Below are 19921 nucleotides of genomic sequence, written 5' to 3'. Positions count from 1 at the left end.
ATATCGTGACTCCGTTTATTCTCCTGACTGACATTTTTTGAGCGCCTTCTTGGCAGTAAACCACTTATTGAGTGTTTTTGCAATGAAAACATGGCGCCGAGGTGAAATGTCAGGCTGAAAGGTCAACTTCCAATGAAAAATCGCCACAAATTAGAACGCGCGTCGGCTTCTCGTTTGATGAATAAATGAAAGCAGAGGACGGTTTAATTAAAGCAGAAAATGTCACCCTGCTTCCGCTCAGCGCTCGGCCGGCGCCGGAGCCCAAATGTCACGGCTCGGACCCAGAGAAAACACCTGTAGCTCCGGCGGAACCGCTTGACCCGCATTCACGGAGCGGTTCCGAGGCGCCGCTCGCACGCTCGCAACACACTTTGTTCGTCTCAATATGAAGCTGCTGCCGTGAAAACGAGCGCGGGTTCAAAGCGGCGCTCGAAGAGTTGACACAGGAAACAGTGAGGCTGAGGTTAGTGATCAAACCCCCCCATGGTTTTATTGTATCGCGAAAGGTCAAGGCAGAGGTTGCTTCTAAAGGCAGCCTCACAAACAATGCTTTGAGGTGTTTAATTCATAATCTGCACAGACAAGTGCAGGAGCGGCGACGTGAGCAGATGCAAACGAAGCTTCACGGGTCTAAAGGAGCAGTGAGACCTCGACTTATAGGCCAGTCATCCGCCACACAGGAAGTCGTTCTGGGTTGCTGCTGTGGGCTGCTTAACTCCGAGAATCAGTTTTGAAGCAGCCAGGCGTTTGTTTTTTTGTTTTTTTTTTGCGTGTGTATGGGAGGGTAAGATAATGTAGACTCTCGACTTGTGTGACCAAAGAGGAAGCAGAAGGCAAGCAGATGTTTCGGGACACCCACCGATGCAGGTGCGTTTGTTTCACGGGCCTTCAGACCAGGTAGGTGCGTTTTAACAGCCGCTTGTGTTCAAAAAAAAAAAACGAGCCGAGATGTTGGTTTGCGCTAAAAATAGATGCAAGTGAAAGAATAGTTTGCACTATATGAAGGTTAGAATCGAGTCAAGTCAAAACTCTAGCTTTTATAAAATATAATTACAATAAAGAATCCTAGCTTTAGATGAGGCTGATGCCACAGAATCATAAAACTATAAAACATATAAACACATTATACTATTATATACATTTAAATACCATAAAACTTTAAAACAAGCCATGACGTGTGATTAAACAACTTATCACAATGTTCATCAAGTAAAACAAGTAATGCAAAAAATTATAAACAAAATAAACTAAGGACTAAGACATTAGCAGGCGTCTACCAGTATTTAACAAACTCGTATCTACAGGACTTTCTTAGTTTGAGTCCTGTTGAAATCATTCCACTCTATTTTCCAGAGTTGATACTTTCTCGACACCCGCAGCTAAAGCCAGGTCACAAATCCTTAAGTAGTGTGTTGCTCCGACTTGCCACAAATCCCCTGCACTCAATTTCCACAGGGCAGAAGTTTATTTCCCAGACTGAGTGTTCGACCTCAGTCGCCAGCTTCATGTATCTAATCTGCTTCCTCGTCATGCGTCTCATCCAACACCTCCTCTCATGGTCCAGTGGGCTCTGTAAAGTCGGCCCCGCTGCGTCTGGGCCCGTGAGACATTTCCACCGCCTCACTTAAATATCCCAGCTTTTATTTTGACGCGTTCCTTCCTCTTTCCTGTTCTGTTTTCCTCCACGGCCCTCGGTGCTCATTTCATGGGAAGTTCTGCATTTGACCGACCCTGATCCCGTGCTGCTCTTCTTCCATGACCTTTTTGTAAAGGCCCCGATGCTGCACACAATCAGTGCATCGGCCTCAGAGTGCAGGTCGATGGCTCCTTCGCCATTCATTTGCTTCCCGGTCTGAATCGGGTTAATTATTCTACGGTTCGGCCAAGCGGGACTAACTAGAAATGCCTTAACTTCCCTGCGAACAGAATGTCAACAACTGCAGCTCAACAGATTACACTGCACATTTGATGCTCCGTTAGAATCTGACAAATACCTACTTAGTAAATGTGGACCTCAGGAACTGTGAATACTAGTCTTCTGTGCCGTACATAATAAACACAGGCACACAGCAGGAACCATGGTGGGATTTCATTCAACTTTGACAGATTTCATATTAATTACTGGTCAACTAGTGTAGAAGTTAATTTGCATGTGTTGATCTAAAAAAAGAAACATGTGTTGTATCTGAAACCAGCCTTTGAATTTGTTACTGCTTCTTTAGAAAGTACTGAGTAAATATGTATTTAATACAAAAAGTAAATCTATGCACACAGACCAGTAATCACGTAACACATAATCCTTTAACATTACGTTCTTTACCTTATATTTATTGCAGAAGCTCCCTTTTATGGGCCTTTTTTTGGAAACGTCTGGAGACTGATTTTCTTTTTTTGATTTTTTTTAATTCAGAGCTTTGCTGAGGAGGCAGATAGGAAACATCTGGGCACGTAGCTGGACGTACCTTACAGTTACATGGCAGTGAGAGAATCGCTTCACTTAGAGTAGCGAGGATGAATCAGGATTGAACTTGTTTTATTGAGCGGATAACGGGTGAGAACGAAGCAACTAAAGTAACAGACTCGGAACTTTGTCTTTGCACAATTTCTCACACGAAGCATTAAAATAGTTTTTAATTTTTTTCTGTCCAGACGGAAATAATAATTGACTAGTATTTATAATATGCTTTGCAGTAAATAGTTTGTGTCGCTGACTGTTAAACTCCACAACCAGCTCTGCTCAGCTGTTTGAAAAGCTCCTTCCTGTGCACATGGAAGCGCTGAGGTCCAAGGACAAACTGTGTTAGAAGGCCACATTTTTCAGATGAACACCAAACTAATGATGTTTTTTATTTTTGTTTCGCCCCCTCATTAGCTGCAGAGAGGAAACAGCCATGAGTCTGCTGTGATAATGGTGAGTTATGGCACCCATAGCCTCAGCGTCTCCCTGCTGGTTCCACATGAACGTTCCCAGGGGAAACGTTGGGAGTTTGCAGCCCCCTGATAATTACCTTTGAGCACAGAAATGGGTAAAGCGTGAGACTCTGCTCCGTCATTGTTAGTGCACAGCAAGAACTAAACGGAGCAGCTCTGCTTATTTACTCTTATTTACAAGAGTTGGTTGCATAATTTTTCAGTTTAAAGTTAAATTATGAAGCAAAAATTTAAATAATTATGGGTAATGAACAATAATTGGCCGTTCAATTATTACTTGTCTGTGCCATTTACGGTTTGTCGTCACTCGAACAGACCTTTGCTTCATATTAGAGTCCAGTGATGGACCTGCTTCTTTTACTTTTATTTTAAAAACACAAAAGGTTTCTCATGTTTATAAAATACACACATTAGGAATAATTATGAAGCATTAAAATGTCAACATTCAGGTCTGCGAGTTGTTTGTGTCTGCTTCATCTGCAGTCAGCGTTCATACTGACTTAGGGAAGGAATTAACATTAAATTGAAATTTAAAGCAAATTTAAAAATTTATTAAATATTAATAATTCATTATTAACTGGATTTTTGCACATAATTTATTTCTCTTGGCTAATCACACATTTCAAGTCAATGTGACCAAATTAGAAAACACTGACTTTAAAATGAAGCTATGCCTGATTTATTTTTTTATCGTAACAAACGTTGCTTCCTTAGCGTTAGCTTCCAGTGGTGAACCTTGACCTCTACCTGGAATAAGTGAATACGTAACAGGCCTGAGGCTTCGCCTGCTGGACAAAGAGGAGCAAAGTGGCCACAACTCAGACACAGTCACAGTCTCTGCGGGTCGTCACGTAAACAGAACATGTTTCTAGCGGTGAGCTACGAGGTCACAGCTCATACAGAAGTTTCCTGTGTGTGAGATAAGTCGAGGTCTGTGTGAAGAGCAGGTGCACTGTGGTAAATGTTTGGCAAACTACTGAAGTAATTTAGTTTTAATTTAAGTTCAATTTAATTTCTTCCCCTTTGAACACAGGGTTCACAAACATGGAGCTAAGCTTCCTAGAATTTCTTCAATACAGCTTTTAAAGTACTACATGTTCTAGCTAAATGATGATAGATAAGGTTCTTATAGTAAAAGTCAGATATGACATGATTTTAATCAGACGTGTCGTCCTCTGCCACTCTGCTGTGGTAGCAGCGCTCTCATTCTGCGTTCACCTCTCTTCTGCCGCCACAGGATCGCATCAGGACAGACAGACGAGGCACTCAGGGATGCGGCAACGACAGCAGCGCCGAGGAGTCCGAGTACCACGTCGTGGACGACCAGGAGAAGATGGTCCACGTGCACATACTTCCTGCGCGGCCCATAGACGGCGAAAGGGAGTATGCAGGTAGCATAGTAGTAGTTTTTATACATGGTTAAAAATATACACTAGACATCTATTTTTGTTGAATTTAAATTGACCTTTTGACGTACAGGTCATGATGAGCGCACACAATCTAATCTCACATGGTTTCGCTTGGAGTAAAATGAACAATGTTGAGCATCTCCAGACGTCAGCCTGACTGCTTTCACAAGTGGAAATGTACATGTACTGTATGAGCGTGAGTGGATTGAAATAGCAAGGTCAGTAACAGAATCGCGCCTCTGCTCAGAAAAGGCCCCGGTGAAGATAATTAGAGTGAAGCTGAATGAAGTGCAGGCCAGAAAAGAAGCGCACAGCTCCGCCGCAGACTGTGGCGAGCATGAAAGCGGTGCGGCTGCGAGCGCGAGCTCGTGCTGAGTGAGCGCGATCTGCCGGTGGGTCTCCAGGGCCATGTGTTGGCTGAGTCAGACTGTGGGAGATTGCAATTATCCTGGAGCCGAAGGGGGAGAGAGAGGGGAGGCAGACTCCCTGTACTCCCCCGCCTCCCGCACGCGCGTGGCCCCCAGCAGGGGGCCTCGCAGCTGCACGTCGGCCCCTTCACACTCGACGTGGCTTTTAAATCTGTTCCCACTCGGAGCGCTCTGCGTGCGTAATCAATAAGACTGGGTCCCGCGCTGGAGAGACTCCGCTGCTGTCATTGCTGCCACTGATTAGAGTGTCTTTTGCTTTCAAGACAGGGATCTTCCGAGGTCGTCGTCGGCTCAGAGCCTTTCTTCACTCTCCACTGTAAGATTTGTCTTTTGTCTTCTTTGAAGGAAACAGTGTGCTTTGTCTCACTCTGTCAGTGGAAATTCAGGTTTTGATGAATGTGCATGTTATTCTATCAACAGGGCAACTTCCACAAAGGCCCCAGATGTCCACCCAGAGAGTCCTCACACTCAACAGGTAGGTTTATGTATTAGCATTAGCTCAGTTTCGGTTGGAAAGGAGGTGGTGACACGGTAGAAGACACACCATCTCCACACTCCTTAATCTGCCGCTGTTGTGCAAGAGGAGAAGCTGTCAGTTTAAAGAGAGATGCGGCGACTTCGTGTAAACGAGGGTTTCACGCTAGACAAAGGTTTGACGGCGCCGTCGCCAGGAAGCAGCAGTAGCTGTCGTCTGTATCTGTCAGTTAGCACTGACCCGTTTCCTCTCACTTTGAACAAAAGGCCCAATGAAAAGTGCAGCAGAAGAATTGACTGAGAGATCGAGGTCCCACAGGTTGCGTAATGGAACCAGTAGAAGAAGAAGCATGGGCCTTTTTATGGACTCCACCTGACGCGGGCCCTGGGGGCTTATGAAACTCAGAGCTGCTCCCGGACGAGCTGTGGCTTCACAATGTGAACTTTCTAATGTGCCAAGTTCTAAACACACTTGTAAACGGTTTAAATGCTACCTCCAGTGTTGAACACACTCTTTGTAAAACTGCAGGACCGGCTATAAACAGGGCCCTGAAGCCCGGCAGGAGGAAGGTCAGATCAGGTAACGGCTGAGCAGCACCACTCAACTCCACATTCTTTCACGGCCACATTTGACACATTGGCTTGTTGCTTTGGCAGATAAGACGCCCACACCTGCGCAGCCCGGTCAACAGGTACAACCCTGCGGCACCAACGCTACTGTGTGTTGCTCAGTCTAATGCTCGGTAGAAACTGATGACTGTTCTTCTTTGTTTCCCAGCGTCCCAACAGGTAATCAACTTCCTCATCACATTTCACATTGCTCATTAACGGGGTCGGAGCGGGCCCACATCCAAATCCTTGTTCTTCCAGGTGCCCTCCATCACCTCCAGCGTTCAGCCTGGAGTTAGCCAATCGCCTCCCTGGGCTGAGTCTGCAGGAGGCGTGCAGGAGCGAGTGAGTGCTCCTCTGCTCTTTCACACAGGGAAAGTTACTGCAGGAGAGAGCGGTGAAGGCTGGCGAGGCGGTGACGTCACCTGCCGGCGGCTGCTTGCTTTTAATTAGCTGTAAGACGCACGTGGAGAGTGGCCAAAGAAAGGCAGCCTGCAGTTAGATGCAGTGTGACAGTAGCACCACCTGCTGGTTAGAGACGTCATGACAGGAAAGGATGGAGCATATTGATATACACACGTTTATTTCCTTTGTTTTTTTTACAGTGGGAAAAAGAAAACGACTAAAAGAGTGAGTTACCAAACACCAGACACTTGATCAGTGTCACTGATTATTATTTAAATAAATGTAAACCTACAATAATTCTACACCTGTGATCATTTTAGGCAGAACTCGGCTCACAAAACTCAGGTAGGGGCAACACAACTGCAAGCATAAGATGAATGAATCTGTATGAAGCTGTAACAGCTGTGGATGTGATTCCAGCTCAGCAGCGACAGAGGGCTGAGAGCGTTTCAGGGCCTCACACCACTCACAGACGCTCTCTGGACCTGGAGAGTCACGACATAGAGAAAAGGTGTGACTGTCCTCCATCAACAGGCTCTAGCCATTTAACCACACCGTTGCGTTTACATGGGCTTTTTCTTCGTTTTTCAGATCACAGCTAAATCTGGGTAAGTAAGCGTCAGCTCAGCGGCCTCATGAAACAGCAGCCGAGTAAAAAGGTCAACACTGATGTTTGCTTAAAGAAAGGGTGCCGTCAAGACGCCAAAACCACGAGTGGCCTCAAACCAAAGAAGATTTTAACCAGCTTGATTTTGTCCCTAAGGAAAAGCCCAAACAGGTGAACATGCAGCCACTGATCTGAATAAGGACGAATGTAGGTTTGAGTCACTGACCTTTGACCTCTGCCCACTCAGACCTACTGTGAGGAGGACTGGTACATTGGGGATTGTACTCGGGCAGATGCTGAACACGCCTTACACCTGGTGAACAAGGTACTATAAGGTGGAATAATTCAATCTTAATATGTCTACGAGGTAAATGAATCAATGTCTTATGTATTCGCCCCCAGGACGGAGCCTTCTTGGTGCGAGACTGCTCCATCAACACCAACAGTGAGCCCTTGGTTTTGGTTGTGTATCATGAGAAGAAGGTTTATAATGTAAAGATTCGATTCATTGTGAACACCAGAAAATACGCGCTGGGACGATCGAGTGACGTGAGTGGACACGCTGAGTAATAAGGGAAGGTTCAACAGGCAGATCCTCGCCCTTTTCATGCATTCACCGAGCATCTCGCTTCTCCGCAGGCCTTCGACTCCGTGGCAGAGATCATCCGCTTTCACTCCATATTCCCAATAACTCTCATCAGCGGGAGAAACCTGCCTGGAAGCAAGTTCCCGGAGAACTGCGTGCTGACATGTGCAGTAACGAGGAGGGATGTCGACCAGCTGCTCCAGTAACGTGCACCGTTCCGGTGAAGCCAACGCGGCGGGCGCCATCTGGCTCGTCGCAAGCTGCGGAACCACTAGAACTCTTTATCAGCACGTTAAACAAATGTGTCATCAATAAAATGATGGTGAAAAGTGTGACAGCTGGTCTTTCAAATCATTCACAGCTGTAACATTTGGGAACTAGTGAAAATGCGTGCGTCTCTTTGTGCGTTATCTTACTTTGACACGTCTCCCAACAGGCTGCGTAGGTGGAGGGTGGAGGAGGGGTGTGAGAAGACGTAACGCTCACACCTCCCCAGACGGTTCCTTCCCCCATTAACACGTGTATGTGTGAGGGGTCGCTTTGGTCCTGGGGGGTGGACAGAGGGGCAGAAACAATGAGAGGATGAACGGCCGCCGTCTGCCTTTACGCAATTCAAAACATTCTATTGTGCTGTGATTAGTTCATGTGGCTAAACACCAGACAAATTTACCACAACAATAGGATTTTACTGATTAAATCGGTCTCTGCACAAGTTCTTTCACAGTTTCATGGACTGAGAAACACAGAACCGGTTCTTTTAAAAGATTTATTATAGCGACCATATGCATAAATGAGTATGTGTATAGGGATATGGAACACAATGAATAACTGAATGAACAATAAACGCGAAATAACCAACTTTCACTGGACAAACAGATGGATGTCAGTTTCCCATCATTTTGGACAAAAGGAAAGAAGTTTAATTGCTATTCACTTCTTTCCATGTAACTTTAGGAAGTCTCGCTAGTGCCAGCGGCTATTGTTCAGTAGCTAATTAAAATATGACTATTGTATAAAAATCTGGGGGTTCGGTTGGGATAGTTTAGATCGACTTTATAATTCAAAATAAAAATCAATGAGTTCTGCTTTCAAAAAGGAGTTCAAAAAATTAAGAAAAGATGAAGAAAGTATGAGGCGCCATAAAGATTGGAAACATAAAAAAAAACGAATTCAAGAGTATAGGTTAAATGAGTAAAGAACAAGATATGAAGGGTAAGAACGTTTAGAACGAAAAGCATGTGACTGTCAACATCACATTTAAAGTATGATCACAGGTCTCTAATAACGCAGTAAGAACGCACAAATAACTGCTGGGACGTTAGTCATGAATTCACCTGAACATTAGCAACCAAACACGTAGAGTTGATTCACCGTAAACATGGGCGACCGTGTGTCTCCATACTGCGTGTGCAGTACATGGTCTACATAAGAATGTCACATGTGTGCGTGACATACAGGATTGGCAGAAGCATATGACTTTGTTACTTCAGCTTTCAGACACAATGCAGACGAACAGCCGCTCCGTCACTTCCACCAAAAGGGTTCTTTGGTGCATTGGAACCATTGCTGCATCAAAGCACAGCATCTTCTACATTTTAGTTGAGCTTATGGTTCCTTTGTTTAAATAACTGGCATTCCTGAGCTTTTACTGCCTTCTCCGATTTTTGCAGCGGACGATAGGGGGAGTATGAAGAAGGGGCATTTTATAGAGATTTACGAGACAGTTTGGGGTCTGGTATGTGATAAAGAGGAGAACCTGAAAGCATGTGTGGTTTGTTGCTTTTACTCACAGTTCCCCTTTGTAGATAAAAAGGTTAATGGAGCTTCTCTCATAGAGGAACCATGTTAAATAAAAGAGTTCACATCACCTCTGTTCATACAAATACTGTAGGTGGATGCTACACACAGGAGCCTCATGAATTAAACAAATCACACACCTCTGAGACAAACTGTGAATACAAGTTTTGTTATAGCTCAGTTTTGTTACTGAGATGCTAAACTTCACAGTACTTCCATCACGTTCTTTAGTCTGGATTTCCCCTAATACATTAGCATTTTGTTGCTTTACCTTAGCTCATGATTTCATTATCTTGTCAGTCCTGCTAACAAACACGTTTGTTCTGCAGAATAAAGTCAAGTACTGAACAAAATGGATAAGAGCTCTATAATCGTGATCATATTTCTTTTAATAGAAAAAGGAAGAGTTACACAATTGTTATAAAAGCATGTAATACAATGAGGATAAACACTGAATGTAGCGTAAATTTAAAAATGACATGAATAATTATCTCACAAAGAAAACAAGGAAAAGCAATAGAAATATCAAACACCTTTAAAATGTTTCTACAAAACCAAATTTTAAAAGGCAATTTCAGACACTGTTAGTTTGAAAACTGATGAACATGCAGCCGAGGACACAAAGGACTAACCGTTAGAGTAAGAACACCGCTGCTGTGATTTATATTCTACGTATATACAGAATAAAATCTGTAGATGACAAAAGTATATACACCTATAATCAGAGGTCTCGTACGTGGTGATTACATCATAAACAAGAAGACAGATGTGCCATGATGCGTTTGTGAGAAGCAGATCTGTGACAAATCGGGAAAGAGGACGCTCACGTCCATTTGATGAAAGCTACACATCACAGGCACCAAATATTTACATGGTGGAAAAACGCAAATAAAGTCAAGTCTCTCTAAGCAGTACAGTAATAAACACTTTGCGTTGGGCCTCTTGTATCGCTCTTTAAAGGAACCCCGAGCTTGATCCGTATTCGACACATTGAGCAGAGACTGAAAATGAATTAACACTTTACAACATGAACCCCTAAAGTCCTGGTCAAATGGAGAAGTCACAACATTCTGAGTTTATTATTAACAGCCAGTGAAGCGGTAAATGCAGCTGGGAAACGGGGGCAGATTAACATGACAACGTCACAACATGTAAACGTCCTCCGGCTCCCTTTTTTCACTTCGCTGCGCCTTTATTATTGATCAGGTTTACTTTGACAACTCGCACATTACTGCACAATCGTCATAACGTGTGTCCATGAGGTTCCTGGGTGCTGCACGTCCAAGGCTACATTTCTCAGGCCGTCTTCAGAGGAACCCGCTGAAATGGGGCAGACTTAGAAAAGCTTTGGCTTTGAAATCCTAACATCTGCTGGAGACAGACGCATCAGAAGAAACGAAGCATTTTAAGCTTTTCTGTTTGTGGCCACTTATGTTTGGTGTTTTTCCATTGTTCTGGGTCTTAATGCGAAACCTAAACCTGCTACCGCTAACGCACAATGACGGTATGACATGCGAGTACAGGTCACACGTCATTGAATCGGCCGTCTCCTCAGGTAGGTATCTGCTACAAAGACATGCAGGTCAATGAATGTGAGCGCCAGCGGTCTTTCTGTGAATACGTTCAAGTCACCGGTCAAAACAAATGAGTGGAATTAACGAATCGTGGATGGAGATCACATCTTCATAGGTGAATCACAGAGGATCCTCTCGTTGCCATGTGCTACGTCTAAACTCGGGCAGATCTACCGTTGTACAAACAGCACGTCTGTAAATCACTGACTGCAGCATATTGTCCCAAAGCAGTACATTGCACTGAGTAACCTTGCTCCCATTTTCTACAGTATATTGACAACACACACATCTTTTTAGAGTCAGCATCTTCCCTTTTTAATACTAGTTCGTTTCAGATAAATGTACACTAATAGATTCATTGAAAGACTCGAACAGTGCAGCCCATCACCTCGTACTTCTGCCCCATCACTTTGCTCAGCCTCATCTTTAGAATTTGGCACTTTGGAACCATAGTGGAGGCTCCGGTGTCAGCGACGCTGTCTGCCCTCACTCCCTGGACGGTGGCCCGGGGCTTCGGGTGGTTCAGAACCACTACAGGCTGATACGGGCCTGGTCGTTTGACTAGTTGGTTCACCTTCAGCGGCATCGGGTGAATTACTGTACAATCGGCCACACTGGCCACAGGCAGCCGTGCCTTGTATTTAGATATTCTAAGTTTTAGTCCAATGCTGCTTCGTTTCCACACGCCCATTTGGACTCTTCTCAGAGAAACAGTGGGGAACTTTGAGGAATAGACGTCACGATGCCTTTTTGCTACTGGCTGGAGAGGCGCTGCAGCCACAGGCACATCTGCGGGGGAGGTCTTTGTAGACCCTGATTCCACAGCTTTTGAAGACTCTGATGCAGACTCTACAGCTTTTGAAGACTCGGACGCAGACTCCACAGCTTTTGAAGACTCCGACGCAGACTCCACAGCTTTTGAAGACTCCGACGCAGACTCCACAGCTTTTGAAGACTCTGACGCAGACGTTTGACTGCATGTCGAACTTGTTGTTGTTTTAGTGTTGTTTACTTCCTCCTTGATGTGAACGCTGTCAGTCAGAGGAGGGTGCTGGACACCTTTCTCGTGCGCCTCTACTTTCATACAGTCCTTGGTTTGCTCTTCGAGCCGATCACAGGTAACAGCCATGCTCTTCGGGGCCACCTCGGTACCGTATTCTGCTTTGGGCTCCTCCTTCGTCGGCTCTTTGCTGTTAGTTACATTAACATGGCTTTGAGCAGGGCTGCCAGAGAGGCTGGTTTTCTCCATCACTATGCCACGCAGAGCCATGACCAGTGGCTGAAAGGAGCCTTGCACTTCCTCCGGTTGTTGACTTAATGAAAACACAGACGAGATAACTGGAAAACTCTCCGGCTCTGGCTTTTCTTCATCCCGTGCTCTCTCCCTAGGTCGCACTTCACTGGGCCAAGACACAATGCTAGAGTTTGTGTGATTAGAAAGTGCAGGTGTTTTGACCGATGCGTGATCACTTGCAGTCCTGTGTGATGGGAAAGGTAAATTAGGAGCAGCGGCATTATCCTTGCAAACAGCTGGAGGTCTCAGCTGTGCATCTGCAGCTGAGGAGACATTCAGAGACGGAAGAGCCGATTTCAGACTCTGCTGATTCGAGCCTGCTGTCTCTTTCTTTATTTCCGAAGCCGCATTGCTCCTGACGTTGACCTCCCCAGGCTCCAGCTTCACAGGCAGGGCCACCTCTCGAGGAACGCTCTTTGGATCACTTGCCCTCCGGGGTGGTGGGATGCTCTTGGAAAGCTCTGGAATTAGGTTCCCACTTCCCATATTGTCTGGATGCAGACTGCTAGTCAACCTGCTGGTGACCCTAGTCGTCACAACAGCGGAAGCATGAGCGGGAGCAGGAGCGGTAATGGTCACAGGGTCCCTTGGTGCAATTCTGATCCCAGGATTTACGTCTCTCACGGGGCTGAGGATGCATTTGGGAAGCTTGTTTGGAATGTTGCATTCCAAGTTGATTACTTCTGATGTTCTTTTGAAGCCAGCCTTTTCTTTGTTCACCTGATTTGGGACTTTTTTAGGAATAGTACCTGAAACAGCAGTACGCTCCATGTCCATGGAGTTAGTTTCAATTAGTTTCCTGTTAGGTGCGCACATCCCCATACTCCGGGAACTCGGATGATTCAGTGCAGATGACAATGGCTTTCCAAGTGCGGAGCTTTGGGACACAGTGGTCCTCGTGTCCTTTATCACAGACTCATTTTCTTGTTGAGTGACAAGCCTCAGCTTTAGCTCCTTTGTCCCATTAACAGTCTTTACCTCGACAAGTTCAACCAAGCAGCCGGCGGGGATCGACACTTCTTCTGGTAGAGACACAGTGAGAGCTCTGTTGTGTTGAATTAATCCATTCAAAGGCGACAAATGATCTGCATTTCTATTAGAGGCATTTGACACATTTGTGGCCAGCGTTTTTCCTTTCCCCTCGTCTTTCCCCAGTCTGAATGGAGGTCCACTTGGTTTGGGGACTGTTATGCGCACGGCCGGAGGTGGTGGCATTAGATTAGCAACGGGCACACTTGATAAGGCACTGGACACGGGTACATGGAGGTGTTTGGGAACGCCAGCCTTCGGACCAGTAGGGATCGGGCTGACGCTTTTATTATGCAAACGCTCGATGTGCTTTACAAGGCACAGCCGCCGCATGTATCCCTGTCCACAGTGAGGACACTTGAACGGATACTTAGTGTGTTGCTTCAAGTGTGCATTTAACTCTGCCTCGCTGAATGAAACCCCATTGCAATAAAAACAGTAAAACCGCGTCCCCAGGTGTTCGATCATATGCTTCTTGAAGGCTTCAGCGTCGGTAGACGCAAATCCACATTTCTCACAGTACATGACATTTGAAGTGTTTATGAAGCGATCCAGCGCCAGACCGGGGTGTGCGCCGCTCACTGACGGAGGCATGCTTTGGTAGCTGACTGGCTTCATGCTGAGCGGTGAAGTCTTCTGCTCCTCCGTCAGTGGGGTCACACAAATTCAAAGGTTGTGGAGCAAACATCCATCTCCAGCGGGTGTCCAGGCCTTAGTGGCAGAGAGGAGAAGCCTGGTGGAACAGACTTGGGCTTGTCACACCTTAAGAGGAGAAGAACACACAAAGTCAGGGTGAATAACAGCTGACTCCCAGGCGAGGCCTATAGAACCCATCCCCCCTCACATACAGCTCGTAGTCTACTTCAGGGAGCCGTTATTTTCTCCATCGCACAGATTGTAAACACAAACCAAACACACGCCGCGGCAACCACTTCACATGCTTCCTATCTAGCTTAATTTTCCACATCCATCGCGGGCTGTCCGTTACACAAGCTCCAGGCCCAGACGTTCCCTGGCCACAACACGGGGGTCGCAAAGACGACGATCGCTATGTATGATCGCAAACGACTCAAATCCCGCATACGTACCTGAACGGAGTGTTGTCGAGGACCGTTTGATCTGCAAAGTATCCTTCAAGTGAAAACACTGGAGGTATCCATAATTTGAACGAAAATATAGCGCTTAACAACACGTCAAGCCTAGATGCTTTTACGCTAGCCGAAGCTAGCGAGATACAAATTCCGGAAACAGCGCCTGCGGCCTGCCTTCAAAATAAGAGTACGGGCGAAATGAATTCACGTTTTTTTGATAATGACAATTAGATATTATTCTCGTTATTTATTTTGGATTATCTACACAACCAAAACATATGTGCATGTTGTAATAAAATATTGTTATTTTTAACATTGTGACCTAAAACATGGGCTTTTATTTACTTAATCTCTCTTAACGGTAGCTAAAATGTGCGCAGGGTAAGCTATTCTTGAAGACAGATAGCGCAAACACCCTACGTTTGTCAGTATTTTTAACGCTAGACTTGAATCCTCACGTAATATTTTCATTGGACGTCTACGTCATTCTAGCCCTCAACGCTGACAACTTCTATCCTCAAAATTTAATTCCGTCTTTACAGGTTTTAGGTGTCAAAATACATCATACGTCTATATTTGACAGACAACGCATCATCGTAGCGTCAACACTTTATATAAACGGGACTCCATTTCTGTGAGCACCCAGTGACACAGGAAGTGGTTTAAAGCTTTTGTTTTTGATTAAAGTCAAGCCACATGCTGTGACTAGCTGGCAGTGACCAGAGAGGGATAAACCTGGACACGATGTGGATGCATCTTCAGAAAATACCGTAAAATATGAAAAACATGCTGTTTAAAAGACTCTGCAGGCTGCTTCCCAAAATATCCGTGTATTTAGCGCTGCCAAGGTGAGTAATACAGGATGTTTACGGCTAATTTGGCGACTAATGGCTGTTTATTTATTGAAACACTATCTTATGTATTGCAATCTAGCAAAACTGTAATATTTAGGCAGTGACGCCTCAATGCTTTAACGTTTTTTGATTTATAATCGTCCTGTTGCGTTTGTGCTCTGACATCAGAGTTATTGTAAATGTGATTCTGTAGCTCATGTGACTATTGTGATTACACTTTCTGGGATTTACACACCATTGTTGCAATTCACAATGACACAGCAAAGGCTTTCGCTTGACCCTCCCATTCCCCTTCCATCCTACGCACAGCCCTGCAGACTTCCTGGTTATGGCACTTTTAATCCGGCTGACGCGGACACCTGTTCCTTGCTGCCTTGTCTCCACACAGTTACGTGTCTCGTGTTTTTGCAGACGCACGGTTACCCGTCGCAACATGGCCTCAAACCCGACGGCAGCAGACACGACCCGCTTCGACTTCCTGGTGATCGGCGGCGGCTCCGGGGGTCTGGCCGGAGCTCGCAGGGCGGCGGAGCTCGGCGCGTCCACGGCCGTGATCGAGAGTCACAAACTCGGAGGTACCTGCGTGAGTAACACTAAAAAACACGCTGTCCACCCCGACCGACCGCCCGCCCGCCTCTGCAGCTTTCACACGCGTGGGTTACTGGGATCGTTGCGAAGCCTCCGGAGCCCTTTTGTGGATTTCTGTGCACTGCAAACATAAAGGGGTTGTTTGAAGTTTGAGTCCAACAGGAACTCTCTCCCATCTCTAGCTCATCGAAGCTAACATGCTACTGTAGAACTGTGACATAAATGGTAATATCTTTAATCAATTTGACAAAGTGTATTCTATCAAATTAGTAGAAATCTAATTTGATAGAAAACAGACAGTGATTGAAAACGATAGATCTGCACAAAATCAGGAGGATGTTTCTTAATGTTTTTACTATTGCAAAATATACCGATGCATCATAGGTGCCTTTAGTTCAGCGTTTCATCTTATTTGTTTTACCTGATGTTGAATGTTGATGCAGACTGATTTTGAATCGCATGCAAACTGCATGAAGTGGGGGGAGTTTGTCCAGCTCACTTCACCTCTGTGGACTGATAACATCCCATTTCCTTGAAATGCACAATTTACATTTTGTTAATCTTGAAATAACCTCTTTTATTTGAATGTTTTTTTAGGTCAATGTTGGTTGTGTCCCAAAGAAGGTACAGTATTTGTTTTTCTTTGCTGTAATAGATCAAATTTAGCTTTCATTAATTAGTTACTGCGTCAGATGGCAAACGTTGGCTGTTTCCTTTCTTTGGCAGGTCATGTGGAATGCAGCAGTTCATGCCGAATATCTTCATGATCACAGTGACTACGGCTTTGAGGCTGGAAAGGTTTCTTTCAGCTGGGAGTAAGTCACGCTGTCAGTGTGTCTTGTGCAAGGACAATATCCTCTTTTGAAACCTGCCATGTTGCTCCGGGAAGCTGTTCATTTCATGGCATAGTGTTATGTTTTGTTGCACCACCTTAAACCACTTCTGTATCTTTTGTGAACAAAACAGTTCAGTTAAAGGTGTGTCTGTAAGATAAGCCTCTGTAAAGAGTTATCGCACGAAACACAAATACAAAACACCTAATGTCAAACAGGACTGGGCAGTAAATTAATCCAGGCTTTTGTTACTTGTTTTTTCAGGACTCTTAAGGCCAAAAGAGATGCTTACGTTACTCACTTGAATCGCATTTATCGCAACAATCTCGACAAGGTAATCATAAATCATACCTTTCATTAAAGCATCTGTTGTGGACAAGCATCATTATCAATTTAAATCAAGTGAACACCATGGTTGCAGAGTAGATTTTTTTTTTTAGCATCTTGACTATTATTGATAGTGTTGACATTTTAACTTGATGATGAACAGTGACTGTTGCAGATGACATAAAAACATGCTCTTCTACAGGCTAAAATCCAAACAATTCAAGGCCGGGCAAGGTTCACGGATGACCTTGAGCCCACTGTGGAGGTCAATGGGAAGAAGTACACGGCGCCTCACATTCTCATTTCCACTGGGGGGCAGCCTACTCTTTTGAGCGAAGCTGAAGTTCCAGGTAAGGCCTGTCCTTGTGCGCGTCACTGTGGCTCCTGAGCGGTTTGTTCTGTCTTGTCTAAAATTGCAATGTTGTGGAAAATTTCAGGCGCAAGACTTGGCATTACCAGTGATGGCTTCTTTGAGCTTGAAACTCTGCCAAAGTAAGATCATCGCATAATATTTTTTTTGTTTATTGGACACTGTCATTAGCTTCTGTGGTTAAACGGCTGTTGTCCAAACAGACGCACTGTGATTGTGGGTGCTGGATATATTGCTGTGGAGATGGCAGGCATCCTTTCCACCCTGGGGTCCAAAACATCTCTCATCATTCGACAGACAGGGGTAAGAAATACATCATCACAGCTCTCACTAGATAGGTGTCTAAAATCGTATCTACTGTGTGCAGCGATGCGGTAACTGAAATAAATGTACCTGCTACTTGCAGGTTTTGAGGAACTTCGACAGCATGATAAGCACAAACTGCACCAAAGAACTTCAGAACTCTGGTATAGACATGTGGAAGAACTCCCAGGTTAAGTCCGTGCGTAAAACGGACCAGGGTCTGGAGGTGACAGTTATCACCAAGGACCCAGAGAAGAAGAACGAGGAGGAGAAGATCAGCACCATCCAGGAGGTGGACTGTCTCCTCTGGGCCATCGGCAGACAGCCAAACACCTCTGGACTGAACATCGGAGAGATGGTAACATTCTAAAATTCAGTTGCACAATCAAATAAATACAACAAATTACAGAAGCAGGAAAGGCAGATTGCCTTAAAAAGCTAATATAGTTTATAACAATGCTGTAAATAATGTTAGTCTTTATTACTTTTATAACGTCTAATGGTACTGCTATTCATGCACCGTTTGAGAAGGTTTCCAGTGACTGATCTTGGTTCATATATAACCATGGTAAACTCTCCTGACATGCTCTGTTGCGCACTGTTGATTTAGGGGATCTCTTACTCTGTCAGCACCATTGAGGTTAGACAGCTCCTAAGACCAAGAACCAGAACTGCTCTATGCTCATGGACGTTGTTTCTTTGCCCAGGGATTATCAAAGAAGCTGAGATGTTAAAGATAATAAGAACATTTCAATGCTCAAATGTGTCATTTGGGAATTAATCTTTATATCTATATAACAGCTTTTTTGTTCGTTTTCTACTTGCAGGGTGTGGAAACCGATGATAAAGGTCATATCATTGTGGATGACTTTCAGAACACCAGTCGACCAGGGATCTACGCTGTCGGTGACGTTTGTGGCAAAGCTCTTCTCACACCTGGTATGTATTTATCTTTATTGAGTGTCTATGCTCTGTTTTTGTACTTTTTTGAGGTAAACATGCAGCCCACTGTAGACAGAGGAAGTGCTGGCTCAGGGCCTGTATTTGTTATTCAGGACTCTAATGTTGTTTTTTGTGTTGTGGCAGTTGCTATTGCTGCGGGCAGGAAGCTGGCACACAGGCTGTTTGAGGGAAAGAAGGACTCCAAGTTGGACTACTCCACCATTCCCACGGTGGTGTTCAGCCACCCACCTATCGGTACCGTGGGCCTCACAGAAGGTAAATACAGTGAAAGAAATTTTCAGGTTGGTAGTAACGTTTAGAAATAAAATTTCTAACATTTGTGCCATTGCAGATGAGGCCATTAAATCCAAAGGAAAGGAGAACGTGAAGGTGTACAGGACTTCTTTCACTCCAATGTATCACGCCATAACGAGCAGGAAGAGTCAGTGCATTATGAAGCTGGTGTGTGTGGGCAAGGAGGAGAAGGTAGGAGTGGTCTGTCCCCTAGATGAGACTTAAAAAAAAAAAAAAACTTTATTGCACACTGACACCTTTCTAATACTGAATTGTGTCTTTTCCACAGGTGGTGGGGCTGCACATGCAGGGTCTGGGCTGTGACGAGATGCTGCAGGGCTTTGCTGTGGCCATTAAAATGGGTGCTACCAAAGCAGACTTTGACAAGACTATTGCCATTCACCCCACTTCCTCTGAGGAGTTTGTCACAATGCGTTAATGCAAATACCAACCCCCAACTTTGCTTCCCTATACAGCATACCAGGACAGAGTTCCTGCTCTGCACTACTCTCACATCAGCTTGACGACTTGCTTTTTTAAAACTATCTTCATACTTCCATTTTCTTTCATTTCAGTGACCTTGTTTGTGCACAGTGTTTCTTTTTCCGCCTAATTCTCACCTAACTGGACCAAGACCAAGTGATGGCCTTCCTAAACTGTACTGTGGGTCTTGAATTTTGATTGAATTCCATTTTAATGATTGTGAAATGGAAGTGATGACTCTGCAGGCATGTTGTCAAGTGATTGCGCAGGAAGACCTCTCTCCTAGTGTATGTGTTTGGTTTGTCAGTCATTCGTCTGATTCGTTTTACAAACACTGCTGCTCCATAAGGCACCTATTTGCTTCTAATACAAGGTCATAACATATTGACTGCACTGTTTTAAAAACTCAATAAACCTGCAGGCTTTTTCTTAAGTGTTGTTTTTTTTGCGTCTTTTATGGTTCCATGTTGCATCTCTCCACTAATGTCTTTGGCTTTGTGTTTGTTACTGGGATACAAGATGATGAATCTTACTATTTGCTACTCAGATGTCCAGTGACTAAAGGAATATTCACTTTTGTATCTACATACAAGGGAAGAATGCATATATGGTCAAAATACTATAACTGTCATATGCAATAAAGCTTATTCAGGTATCATCAGTCTGTAATTAAAACATATTTGAAAACATTAT

The 19921-nt window shown here is 44.6% G+C and overlaps 3 protein-coding genes across 13 annotated transcripts; 2 read left to right on the top strand and 1 right to left on the bottom strand.

The window, feature by feature from the left end:
* The first annotated feature begins 516 nt into the window (after window positions 1-516).
* LOC114865010 (cytokine-dependent hematopoietic cell linker) lies at window positions 517-7781 on the top strand. Of its 8 annotated transcripts, none has more exons than XM_055512544.1 (17): window positions 517-867; window positions 2873-2911; window positions 4169-4322; window positions 5036-5084; window positions 5189-5243; window positions 5772-5822; window positions 5900-5934; window positions 6021-6031; window positions 6113-6196; window positions 6457-6481; window positions 6577-6601; window positions 6677-6767; window positions 6848-6864; window positions 6940-7034; window positions 7111-7188; window positions 7266-7412; window positions 7503-7781. In XM_055512544.1, exons 3-17 carry the CDS (start codon window positions 4204-4206, stop codon window positions 7653-7655), a joined length of 1035 nt encoding a protein of 344 aa, XP_055368519.1. In that variant the 5' UTR covers window positions 517-867; window positions 2873-2911; window positions 4169-4203; the 3' UTR covers window positions 7656-7781. The 8 variants fall into 8 exon arrangements, with proteins under 8 accessions (XP_055368519.1, XP_029021853.1, XP_055368518.1 ...); XM_029166020.3 differs by having other exon boundaries at window positions 5032-5084; XM_055512543.1 differs by having other exon boundaries at window positions 517-897.
* Window positions 7782-9617: 1836 nt separating this feature from the next.
* Window positions 9618-14395, bottom strand: LOC114864157 (zinc finger protein 518B). 2 transcript variants are annotated; one of them, XM_029164830.3, is made up of 2 exons: window positions 14232-14395; window positions 9618-13905 (listed from the first exon to the last, which is right to left on the bottom strand). In XM_029164830.3, the coding sequence occupies exon 2, from the start codon at window positions 13759-13761 to the stop codon at window positions 11176-11178; it is 2586 nt and encodes an 861-aa protein (XP_029020663.1). In that variant the 5' UTR covers window positions 13762-13905; window positions 14232-14395; the 3' UTR covers window positions 9618-11175. The 2 variants fall into 2 exon arrangements, with proteins under 2 accessions (XP_029020663.1, XP_029020664.1); XM_029164831.3 differs by lacking the exon at window positions 14232-14395 and adding an exon at window positions 13992-14190.
* A 346-nt stretch (window positions 14396-14741) lies between these two features.
* Window positions 14742-19920, top strand: gsr (glutathione reductase). 3 transcript variants are annotated; one of them, XM_029164835.3, is made up of 13 exons: window positions 14742-15082; window positions 15500-15671; window positions 16274-16300; window positions 16403-16491; window positions 16774-16843; window positions 17039-17186; window positions 17274-17328; window positions 17410-17509; window positions 17613-17867; window positions 18337-18448; window positions 18596-18727; window positions 18804-18937; window positions 19035-19920. In XM_029164835.3, the coding sequence occupies exons 1-13, from the start codon at window positions 15012-15014 to the stop codon at window positions 19182-19184; spliced, it is 1515 nt and encodes a 504-aa protein (XP_029020668.1). In that variant the 5' UTR covers window positions 14742-15011; the 3' UTR covers window positions 19185-19920. The 3 variants fall into 3 exon arrangements, with proteins under 3 accessions (XP_029020668.1, XP_029020669.1, XP_029020667.1); XM_029164836.3 differs by having other exon boundaries at window positions 14749-15082; window positions 15500-15663; XM_029164834.3 differs by lacking the exon at window positions 14742-15082 and having other exon boundaries at window positions 15399-15671.
* The last annotated feature ends 1 nt before the right edge of the window (window position 19921 follows it).

Source organism: Betta splendens, chromosome 10 (assembly GCF_900634795.4).
Source record: "Betta splendens chromosome 10, fBetSpl5.4, whole genome shotgun sequence".
Classification (NCBI taxonomy): Eukaryota; Metazoa; Chordata; class Actinopteri; order Anabantiformes; family Osphronemidae; genus Betta; species Betta splendens.
Note: the sequence above shows the minus strand (reverse complement) of the source record. Positions and strands in the feature narration are given on the sequence as shown.

What these genes read in the sequence shown, in the direction of transcription:
- LOC114865010 (XM_029166019.3), top strand. Translation starts at nt 862, where the DNA reads ATGCAGGTGCGTTTGTTTCACGGGCCTTCAGACCAG. An exon ending in TTCACGGGCCTTCAGACCAG is followed by an intron (nt 898 to 2,872) that starts GTAGGTGCGTTT and finishes CCCCCTCATTAG; the next exon opens with CTGCAGAGAGGAAACAGCCA. An exon ending in ATGAGTCTGCTGTGATAATG is followed by an intron (nt 2,912 to 4,168) that starts GTGAGTTATGGC and finishes CTGCCGCCACAG; the next exon opens with GATCGCATCAGGACAGACAG.
- LOC114864157 (XM_029164830.3), bottom strand. Translation starts at nt 13,761, where the DNA reads ATGAAGCCAGTCAGCTACCAAAGCATGCCTCCGTCAGTGAGCGGCGCA.
- gsr (XM_029164834.3), top strand. Translation starts at nt 15,417, where the DNA reads ATGGCACTTTTAATCCGGCTGACGCGGACACCTGTTCCTTGCTGCCTT. An exon ending in TCATCATTCGACAGACAGGG is followed by an intron (nt 17,510 to 17,612) that starts GTAAGAAATACA and finishes TGCTACTTGCAG; the next exon opens with GTTTTGAGGAACTTCGACAG. An exon ending in GACTGAACATCGGAGAGATG is followed by an intron (nt 17,868 to 18,336) that starts GTAACATTCTAA and finishes TTCTACTTGCAG; the next exon opens with GGTGTGGAAACCGATGATAA.